General features: G+C 52.9%; 1 protein-coding gene across 1 annotated transcript in view; it reads right to left on the minus strand.

Annotated features, from left to right (window-relative positions):
- The window catches only part of Gbx1 (gastrulation brain homeobox 1), a 22,833-nt gene extending 17,681 nt beyond the window's left edge, over positions 1-5,152 (minus strand). The window contains exon 1 of the mRNA XM_021191652.1: positions 4,057-5,152. Coding sequence (XP_021047311.1) covers positions 4,057-4,765 — 709 coding nt within the window. The 5' untranslated portion in view covers positions 4,766-5,152. The remainder of the gene's footprint in view (positions 1-4,056) is intronic.
- Positions 5,153-11,160: the final 6,008 nt, after the last annotated feature.

Raw genomic sequence — 11,160 nt, forward strand, 5'->3', positions numbered from 1 at the left:
CCCCCAGCAGACAGTATACTGCCCAGTTGTTCCCCCCCAGTACCCCCCAGCAGACAGCATCCTGTGCAGTTGTTCCCCCCCAGTACTCCCCAGCAGACAGTATCCTGTCCAGTTGTTCCCCCCAGTACCCCCCAGCAGACAGCATCCTTCCAGTTGTTCCCCCCCCAGTACCCCCGAGCAGACAGTATCCTGTCCAGTTGTTCCCCCCAGTACTCCCCAGCAGACAGCATCCTATCCAGTCATCAGCCGCACTTGCCGTGCCTGGTACACAGGTTAGCTGTGACTGATGATGCTCAGTCAGAGCTCGCACACATCCTCAGACCTTCAGACCAGCTCTGACCAGCCCTGTTGTCTCAGGCTGAATCTGGCCCCCTGCAGTCTTCTGCATGCTTCCTGGGGTACTGAGGACCTGCATCTCCTCCCTCCAACACTCTCATGAGCCTGACCTTTCAGACCCTGAGGATGTGACATGCTCACCATTGGCTCCGGAAATATGGCTGGTCTGAGGAAAGCCGAGGTGGGAGTGTAAAATATGCACTGGGTTTCAAACAGTCTAAAAGGAGGATACAAAATATGCCATTCAAATATTTATACGGATTCATGCTGAAGCGGTATTTTGGACGTGTTTGATTAAATAAGACTGTTGTTGCCCATTGCATCCTTTTCTTTTATCTTTTTAATGTGAGTAGTGAAAACCTTTAAAGTGCACATATTACTGTCTGGCTTCCTTGATATCTCTAGTAGTCAGCTGTCACTACTTTGGATTCTTCTCTTGCTTGGCATGTGCATGTAGGGTAGTGTGTGTGTGCATGTGTGTGCGTGTATGTGCGCGTGTGTGCGTGTGTGTGTGTGCGCGCGCGCGCGCGCGCACGCTTGTGTGTATACAGAACTCAATACCCTGCCCTGTGCTAGGGAAGCACTCCCCCACCCCAGCCTATATTGATCTATATTAATCCCCAATACCCATCCAAAATCCTCTTGTCTTTTTCACTTCTATTAAAAGGCTGCCCCGTTAGCCCCACTGCCCCCACACTCCGAGCCTAGAACTCTCTGAATCTACCACGCTCAGTGCTTTTCCTAGTCACCATTTCTCCACTTAGGTCTTCTCATTGCTAACATAGCTTTCACCCCTGCACATGAATTATAATGCATTTCTGGGCCTTTTCTTCCTCAATTCTCAGAGAATGACAGCTTTCTTAATTCTTAACTAATTGAAAAAATTTCCTTTGATTCCCAAAGAATAGAACTTTTTCATTCCCCAAACTAGCCTATCTTCACTATAAGTTTTTTCTTCTTCTCTCTTCTTTTCTTTTTAAAGATAGGGTTTTAAGTAACCCAGGCTAGCCTCCAACATAACCCAGGCTAGCCTCCAACGTAACCCAGGCTAGCCTCCAACATATGTGCCATGGTTGACTCTGACCACTTCATCTGCCGGCCTCTACCTCCTGGATATAGGTGCCACCACACCCAGCTATCCCACTCAACAAGTGTGGATGACCAATAATTCCAGCAGTGCCACCCACCAGTCCCTACCAGGAAAGCAATTCTTCCTCTGTCTCTTTAAGGGCTATACTGCTCCCAGACTCTTTTCTGTGAAGGTTCCTGTTCCACCACATGCAGCAGAGAACTGTCTTGCCCAACACCAGGGCCTCCAAGACAGTCCACCCTCAGTGGTCATGTGCACTCATCCCCTGGACTGATTTTATGCTAAATATTTCAGCGACTCACACCTAGGAAGGTAGGTGATTGGTTGTCAAAGGGCTGGATTAGCAGTACTGAGGGAGAAGTCACAGGCCGGGGTCCAGGATCCTGGATGTTCCCTCTGATGCCTGCCTTCTTTACTGTTCTTGCAGCACTCACGGTGATGCTGCCATAGATCTTCCCAGGGTGGGCCATGACCTTCAGCACGGAGACTGTCAAAACTCCACTTCCAGGTCTCTTTCCCACTATAGTGTCAACAAAGCCCTTTCTCTAGGCTCAACTGCAGCTCTCTCTCTCTCTCTCTCTCTCTCTCTCTCTCTCTCTCTCTCTCTCTCTGTCTCTCTCTCTCTCTGTCTGTCTCTCTCTCTCTCTCTCTCTCTCCCCCCCCTCTCAACATTTTTCTTAGATCAGGAGTTTGTATTCTTCCTCACTTTCTCTGTGTCTCCAGCCACTAATGGCATCAGTCCTGAAACCCCGTCTAGAGAATAAGGCTCCTGGCACTGAAACCCAGCTCGCCAGCTGGCCGGCTTCCTTTAGCTTTCTCCCAGGTCTCCAGTGACAGAACTCTTTCCTCGCACACTCTTTTCAGTGACTTTGCTCACTTTTCTTTCAGCCCAGCCCGACTTCCCCTTCTCACAAACGGGTCCGTGCCCTATTCGCAATCTCCAGACCCCGCCCCCACCACAGCTCTCTCCAGACCCCCATCCCCCACCACAGGTCTTTCCTTACTTCTTTCTCAGTATTTCTCTTCTGCCCTTTTCCTCTCTGTCCATATATTTAGTTTAATTGCTGGTTTTGGGTTTATTTCAGAAGAGAACCTCCATTATAGAAAGAAAGAACTGCAGGCAGTGTGGGGAAGCGGATTGCTCTCCCGTGATAAGGACACGCCCTCTCAGCTCCGTTCCACCTGTGGGTTCCTCCGCCTCCCTCCAGCTCTGGGCTTTCTTATGTGTGCCTGGTTTTGCCTCCTGCCCTGTGGCCTCCACAGCATCTTTTCAGTATCCAGCCCTTCTGAACTACCCCAAGCCTTCCTTCTTAGGAACCTCCTGCCAGTTTCCATCCTCCAAGCTCTGCCCTGCCCTCTGGTCTTGAAGATCCTGTCTCCTATCTCTGGGAGCTCTAGGCTGCTTAAGGTCCTCCTAAGATGCTGCTCTGACTTCCGGTTCTCTTGGGCCAACCAGTTTGGAAAAGGAATTAGCAGAAGAATCCCCACAGTCAAAACGTCCAGAACCAAATTTTATATATATATATATATATATATATATATATATATATAGAGAGAGAGAGAGAGAGAGAGAGAGAGAGAGAGAGAGAGAGAGAGAGAGAAGGCAGGAAGGCAGGCTTCTTGTCACCGCTGGCATCTGAGAATGAGCAGCGCTGAGGGCAGTTTCACGGTGGGGACTGGTATTCAGGAATGGCCCGTCCTAGCCAATGATTCTTGGACTCTCTTCTTGCCTCTGCTATAGTAAGCCTCCAAAGCCTTCTGGACCTTCCGATCCCAACCTAAGTGCCATGGACTGAGGAACAGAAGTGGGCTCGTCCTAGTGTGAAGGAAGTTCCAGCCCTCTACCCTTGCAAGGGCTAGCTTTCTTAATTAGAACTCTCTAGACTGCAGACACCTTGATCTCCGCACACCTGGCTCTTCCAGGCTAGGAAACGGCTCTGGAGTAGACTGAGGTCAGGACAAGAGGGCTTCAAGGGAATGGATTCTGATCGGGGTTCATTTACGACACCCTGTTTCTGTGGAGAAGGTATCCTCCCGGGGAGACCTCAAGAAATGATGGCTCAGCTGAATCTTAGCAGGATTCTCAACTCCAAGTCTTTATGCCACACCCAACTCTGCCAGCCTTTAGCATCTCCAGTCCTGGCCAGCCCTGGTCCAGCACCCTCCCTAATTCTCCAATTTCAAGAGCGACCTCTGCTAAGGTGAAGGAAGGAGCCACAGGCTCACCAGGCCCTGCATCCAGAAAGCCCACTCCCATCGTTTGAGTGTCGAGGGGTCGATTCAGAACGTGTCCCCACGTACTAAACTGACAGTTGCCCTAACATGCTGTCACCCTAGGGTCCTGCTGGGGCCCTCAAGAATACAACCCTTGAGAGGAGAAAAACGAAGGGATTCTGAAAAAGAGGGCGAGGCTTGTGGACTCTAATGCCGTGAGAAACGTGCTGCCGGTGAGGTTTTTAGGCGCTCCGGGGCAAGAGCAGGGCTTTGGGACCTGCAGATGTCCAGTACTGAACACCGCGTACGATCTGGAGTCCGGCACTCCAGGGCTCCAAGCAGATGGCGGGAGTTTTGGACCGATCTCGGATCTGGGACTTCCTGACGGTCAAACCCGTGTCAGTCCCAGCACTTACCCGGTAGACTCGGGAAAGTCTCTGAGAAGTGCGGAGGCGGGGGCGGCGGGGCTTCAGTCACTTTCTCGCGCGCGGGCAGCAGCTCGTCAGCATCCAGCGCTCCGTCCGTGCGCCGGGTCGCGGGCTCCGGGTTGCTTCGCGAGGCGGTGGAGGCGGCGGCGGCGGCGGCGAGCTCCGGGGGCCCGTAGTAGGCGTCGGGGGGCTCTGCGAAGCTGGGCAGCGCAGTGGTCAGCGCCACCATCGAGGGCACCGCCTGGCCCAGCCCGGCGCAGAAGGTGTTGCTCAGGCGGCCGGCGAACGAGGCGAGCGGGGCGAGCGGCGGCAGGCCGGCGGGCAGCGGCGCGGGGGCCAGCGCCTGCGGCAGCACGAGCGGCCGGTAGGGCATGAACATGGGGTAGCCGGTGTAGAGCAGGTGGCCCGAGCGCGGCGGCGGCGGCCCGATGAGCGAATCGATGGAGAAGGCGGCGCCGGGGCCGCCGCCGCTCCCGCCGCTGCCCCCGGGGGCGCCGCCGCCCGCCGCTCTCTGCATGGCGCTGCCCGGGCCCCGCCGTGCGCCCCGCGCGGACACGCAGGGCTCGCTGCGGGCGCGCGGGCCGAGGTGGCGGCGGGGCGCGGGCTCGGCGCAGTGTGGCTCCGGCGCCGCGCTCTCTCGCTCATAAGGAGGGAGGGGGCGGGCGGGCGGGCTGGGGGTGTCGCCCTCCGGACTCATCCATCTTCCTCAAATTACGCTTCACTTGCTCCCTCCGCCCGCCGCCGCGCCCGGCTCCCGCGCCCCGCGCCCCGCGCCTTTTCAATGGCCCGGCCGGCCCGGGACCCCGCCCGCCCCCCGCGGCCCAACCAACTATTATTAATGCAGATTGATGAGGCCGGACCCGCCGCTTTGTGAAAGTTTGCGGCGGGCGAGGAGGCGGCGGCGGCAGCTGGCCAGGTCCCCTCCCCGCGCCCGGACCCTTCTCCCTGCTCAGCCCACGCGGCCCGGGCTCGGCGCGGCTCGAAGGGCGAGAGGAGCGCGGCAGGGCGGGGCGGGGGTGCGCAGGACGCCAGGAGCGACTCGGGGCGCACCGAGTGGCGATCCCTAGGAGCCCCGACGCGGCGCGGGGCAGCAGGGGGCGCGCTCTCCGCCCAGGGCCCCGCGAGCGCCTAGGGCCACTCGTGGGCGACCGCTTTCCTACTGTCTTCCCAGTGCCTTCGCACTCTCTGCCCGGGACTGGATTCTCTAAGCACTGGCTTTTGCTCCCTCTCCCTCATTTCCCCTCCATCTCCAACTTTTTGCCTCTGCGGGAATTCCTGGGTGCCCACACAGGGCCAAGTACTTACTCTTCCCCTTCCTTCACCCTTCCCCTTCCACCCCTCTCCCACCCTTTCCATTCTTTTTCTTCCTCGCACTTTCCTCTCTTTTAGCCTCCTTTAAAATTCCTATTCCTCTCTTTTTGATTCTCTATCCCAGTCTATTTTCTCATTCCCTGCTCTCTCTCTCTCTCTCTCTCTCTCTCTCTCTCTCTCTCTCTCTCTCTCTCTTCTCTCTCTCTCTCTCTCTCCATTAATTTCCCTGATTGGCTCCCTGGCTCCAGCGCGTCTGATGAGCCCTATTCATTCTCGGGCCTGACATTCTCGACCTGCCCTGGCTGATTGCTGGGGGCTGGCCCTAGGAGCGCTGATGAGCCCCAAGGGTCAGCAGCGCTAATTATCTGCTAATTGCAGATGACTCTGCTCACCTCCCCCATTCCGCCTTGACTGTCCCCCTCCTCTGATTCCCAGCAACAGACTTGTCGTTCTAGAGGCAAAAGTCATTGGCTTTTGGCTGCATAAGCACCTCGGGTCAGAGAGTGAGAACAAGACAAGCAAGAAGAGAGGCTCAAAGTTGCAAATGGAGAGCAATCTGGACCAGCAAAAGTGCAGCCTCTGGACTAGGGAACTGTTCAGGTGAGGTCGGGAAGAGCCTCACAGTTAAAAGGAGCAATAGCAGAGCCAGACAAATTCAACAGGATGGAGCTCAGGAGTGCGAGTGGTCCTACTTAGATCTAGAGGAAAACCAAGAGCTCCCACAGAGGACAGAGCTGGGCTGAAGGGACTGCTGGGTCTCTGACATTTGCCCCAAGCAGAAGTATTTTATTCGCTAATGAGCAGAGCTATTGTCGAAATGATGTCAGCAAGGTAGCACCAAGGCAGGATTAAGCAAGATAAGGCTTGAACTGGTTTTGTGTTAACTCTTGTTGATATTCAGAAGCAGGAAGATCAGAAATTTAAGGTCATCTTCAGCTACCTAGGGAGTTCTAGGCCAGTCTGAACCTGAGACCAGGCTAGCCGGGGTACACAGTGAGACCCTCTGAATGGGAGGAGAGGGGGTAGGTCCTGCTTTCAGAATTCATCAGAGAAGTGAAAAGAAGATGGTGTCAAGTCTGTGCAGTCCTGCTATACTTTGGATTCTACGTTCTTCCAGTGAACACAGGAGACTAGACTGGGGAGAGCCACCTTAGAGAAAATACCGGTGCTTCAGCTTAGGTCTGGGAACTGCAGCTCAAATAAACAACTAGAGCTCATCTTTGGCTGAAGACGGTCTTCTGAGCAAGCTTTGTTAAGTTCGCCAAGCCTTCCGTGGCACTGATGGCCAAGACCAGACTTCAAAAGTGTGTTGTACTTAAGAAGGGAGAGGTCAAGCACTCGATTTGATGGCTTTACAGTGTTGGATACGTAATAGAGGCTTATTGACTTGATGAATTATGGAGGGAACTTTGAGCTACAATTACTGCAATTAAAGCTGTATGAACAGCTTCCGCACCAATCAAATAACACACGGAGAAGAGCCATTTTTAAAAGTAATTGCATTCATTTTTTGCATAGGTAATAACATCACTTGGAACAAAATTTCAAAAGCTCAAAAGGATATATGTTGAAATCTCTCCGTCCTAAAGTACTGGTAGTACATACACACTTAAACACGTCTACCATTCTCTGTGGCACAGAATGGACCGTGCACTCTCAGGGTGTCAAGGGTAAAGACCTTCTGATCTCAAACTGTATGTCATCGACTTCAAGTCAAGAGTGTATGTCTAGCACTAATACTCAGAGCAGTAGGCTCTGCTCAAGCCGGCAAAGAGGTGGGGGGTTATATTTTGGTACCAATAAATCGCAGCATGCAACCCACTCACAAGTGTGTGACAGATACTGAGTTCTGTGACCCATTTATATCTTCGATCCACCCCTTGCCCTGCTGGGGTCATAAGCATGCTTGTTTCCGTCTTTGATATTCAGTAGCTAGTATCATGTGTTGGGGGTGGGGTGGGGGAGGGCGACTGCTGTAGCCCACTTTCCCTGCCCTTTCATTTGGGGTGAAACTCAGACCGCACTGTAAATGGGGGAGCATTGTCGGGATTAAAAAAAAGAGTTGGAAGAAGTCCCGGTCCTCTCTGAGCCACACGGCCATGGCCTCTGTTTGGCTCTTTTGTGTTTGAGAGGACACATATTATCTACTCTGACTAATTAAGAAGTAAGGATTTCATGAATACAGGGGTACCTCCTTCTAAATGAATTCTCCTGCAGGGAACAAAGGAAGAACATACCTGCTGATCAGAAGGGACCCACCTCCCTGTCAGCAGCACTTTAGGACCAAGGACAGAAGCCATTACCATCAAACCCATCACATCTGAACAAGCAGAAAATTTTGTTACTCTGTTACTGAATCCTTGAATATCTAGTACCAGGTCTTTCCTAAAATGGAGCCAGAGAGATAAGAGTGATGGTTCCACCCTTAAGGAAAAAAATAGAACAGAGCCTCACTATGTGGCCCGGCTGGCCTAGTTCTTGTATATAGACCAGTAAACCAGACAGGTTTCAAACCATATGAGAGTCCCCCCCATAGGCATGCACCTCTACAACTGGATAAATCACTTGATCTACCCTTTTTGCTTGGTCCTATGTCAGGCCTCATCTTGAGGTCTCTCCTTCATGTGCTGGCAGTTACACCTAGACACAAAGAATGAGCAAAGTGTTCTAAAGCCAACAGGTCCACCTCTCTGATTCACTCAGGCTGGAGTATCCTCCCATTGTGGGCCTCGTCGGCTTCTGTCCGCGGGTACCCTCTGGTGGCACTAGAACGCAACTACAGTTACGCGAGGGAGGCATGGAATGCCGCAGCGCCCCCTGGCGTTAGTCGGGAGAGGTGCCAAGGGCCGAAGAATTGGAATCAGGCAAGAGGCCCAAGCTTCAGAGTGCTTCTTACTCCACTGTGAGAGGTTCGGCGTGGGGATTGTACACGAATGTCTTGAAGTCTAGTGTGCATGCATGTAGACATGTGCAACTTTATTGTGGCAGGATTCTCCAACTCGGTGTGTCAGCTGTGTTGAATGAGGGTGGTATGTGTGAGCCCACCCGTTCACAGGCGCATAGGTTGGTAGTAGGGAGGTCCGCGCCTCCAGTGCAGGGCGGAGTCCTCACGGAGGCGTGAAATTGGTTTGGAGCAAACACATTATGGAAAGCAATTACCAGGGAGAGGTTCTGGGCCCGCGGGACCATCAGCCAAGAGGCTGGGGAGGAAGCTCCCTGGCTTGCAAGTGTCTGAATTGTCTAACCCCAGGAAGGACCGTTCTAATGCTGTTTCCTTAAGGGGCAAGGCATGAAGGTAGACACCCATCGTACCACCTTCCTTGTCTTCCCTTCTTGGCTCCTTGAAAAAGAGTCCCACACCCAGTGTTCCCCAGATATGGTGCCTCTGAGGTGTCAACTCCTTTGGGAAGCCTTCTCAGGCACTCTCTCACTCTTTGTATTCTAACCAGCTCACACGTGTTCTGCAATAGCCCTGTGGCTCTACTGATAATTCTCTGAGGGCAGGACCGTGTCTCACAGCCTTTATTTGCTACCTTAATCCTGGCGATCAGGGAGCACAAAATGAACTGTGTGGAGGGGAGAAAACAGAAGCACACGCAGAACCCATAAACAGGATGCACAGAAAGCTGTGCCCCCGGCAATAGGGTCCTCTTGAAAGAGTTTCAAATTCATGCACTTCAATCTTATTGGTCCGTCTGGCCTTTGAACACGCCTTCTTTGACATGTCTGACAGGTTAATCTGGCTAACACTTTCTTACCTTAGTAATTACTACCTCCACCCACCTAGTTGTTCAAGCAAAAAAAAAAAAAAAAAAAAAAAAACAAAAACAAAAAAACCTGTGAAGCACCTTGGGTGGTCTGGCATGTAGTAGTCCACCAGCAAGCACTCTGTGGACCCAAAAACTTCCAAGGTTAGTCCCCCCATACCTGTATCTCCCTCATCTCAGGATGGTTGCTGTAGCCTCTGACCGACCTTGTGGATTCTCTATCCTCCTCCTCTTCCTCCTCCTCCTCCTCCTCCTCCTCCTCCTCCTCCTCCTCCTCTGGGGGGTGGGGCAGGAGGAGAGCAGGAACCCAGCTGCAGAGCACCAAGCAAGTGGATTGGGAGCTGTGATGTCAAGGGTTCCTTGACCCGAGTTCCCAGGAGTCAGAGCACTTTTCAGCCAGCTACAGGCAGTCAAGACTATGTGGGGGTGGGTTGGGGGGCAAGAGGCCATAGAGTCAAGTGGACTGGAGGTGGGTGGACTGGCCCCAAACTTGGCTTTACCATAACTTTGGACAGACCGGCCAGCTTGGGCTTCAAGTGCAAGGACTGGCGAGAGGACTCTGGTATAACCAGAGGGCCCAGGGTTCTTTTTGTGCCCTTAGCCATGGACAAGCCAGCTGTCTGGTCCCTGTAGGCCTGCACCTTGCAAGGATAAAGGTTGGGGTCAGAAGATCCTGAAGTACAGGGAACCCATTGCAGAAGATGCTTCGCCATCCTGGGTGCATCTCTCTGGAGATGCTGTCTCAGCCCTGAGGTGAGCAGTTCTGGAGGATTCATTTATTCGCCCATACTTGCCTCCTGTGCTCTAGGCTGGGCAGGCACAGGGTTGTGGGGGACACCTTTCTGTCTCCCACTACTCTGCTGAAGACACTAGGCACGCAGGAAAAGGTCCCTTATAGTAGTAAGTGAAGAGACAGATGCAAACAGTGATTTGACAGCAACACAGAATGATTTTGGATTCGGTGACAGGGAAACCTCTTTGAGAAGGTTGGCATTTAACCTAAGACCTGGATGACAGGGCAGGGCCAGCATGTAAGGAGAATGGGAGGAGAGGTAGAAGAGTAACTGGGCCAGTGTCCCTCAGGCTGCCTGGATGCAAGTGACTGCCTAGAGGAGGAGGAGGAGGAGGAGGCTGCCGCCGTCTCCAGCTTGTAGGATTCTGGTACAGCAGTGTGAACAGCACTGCTCCTGCTCTAACGTTTTACAGACAAGGAAACTTGAGTCTAGGGAGGAGACTTTTGTTCCACAACTAGCTAATGGTAAAGCCGAGGGTAAAGCTCAGATCTGGTGACAGCTCCATGATCTTACCATCACAAAGCTACATTTAAAGAAACAGGCTAAAGGGACTGAAACAAATGATGGTTCAGAAGGCAAAAGCACTGCAAAAGCTGCTCCTTCTAAGGACCTAGGTTCAGATCCCAGTCCTGGCATGGCTGCTCACAACCATCTTTAACTCTTGTTCCAGGGGATTCCACTCTCTCTTCTGGCCTCCAAGGGCAGCAGGCATGACAATATGCACACACATCTATTCAGGTAAAACACCCTTACATAGAAAAAAATTAATAAAGCAGATTAAAAAGAACAAGATGTGCATGGAGTGAGGCTGCCCGACCCACAGGTGGCGTGAGCAGTGGGTAGAAATGGTTGTTTTCCTAACCATGCAGAGGGCCCCGATCCTCATCCAAGCCGGGGTTACTTTGTCTTCCACATCCGTGAACCCTGTCCCAGGGGCTTTCCCGTCTCCAGCCCCTGACCACCATTTTCCCTTTACACACACCTCTGCCTTGCCCGCCCACCCTTCAGGCCACCTGTTCTGATAAGCTCTCACTCTGGAGGCTATTAACCACTGCATGTGAGGAGAGAGGCGGGTTGGCCTGGGACCTGCTGCCTAGTACTGAAGGGAGAAGTGAGGCAGCTTGCACAAGGCCTAACCTACCCTGATTCTGTGTGAGGTAGTCACATCCAGGCAGATGGAGGCTTGTTGGAGACAGTACCAAATCATACAAACTGTAGAC

Source organism: Mus pahari, chromosome 2 (assembly GCF_900095145.1).
Source record: "Mus pahari chromosome 2, PAHARI_EIJ_v1.1, whole genome shotgun sequence".
Lineage (NCBI taxonomy): Eukaryota > Metazoa > Chordata > Mammalia > Rodentia > Muridae > Mus > Mus pahari.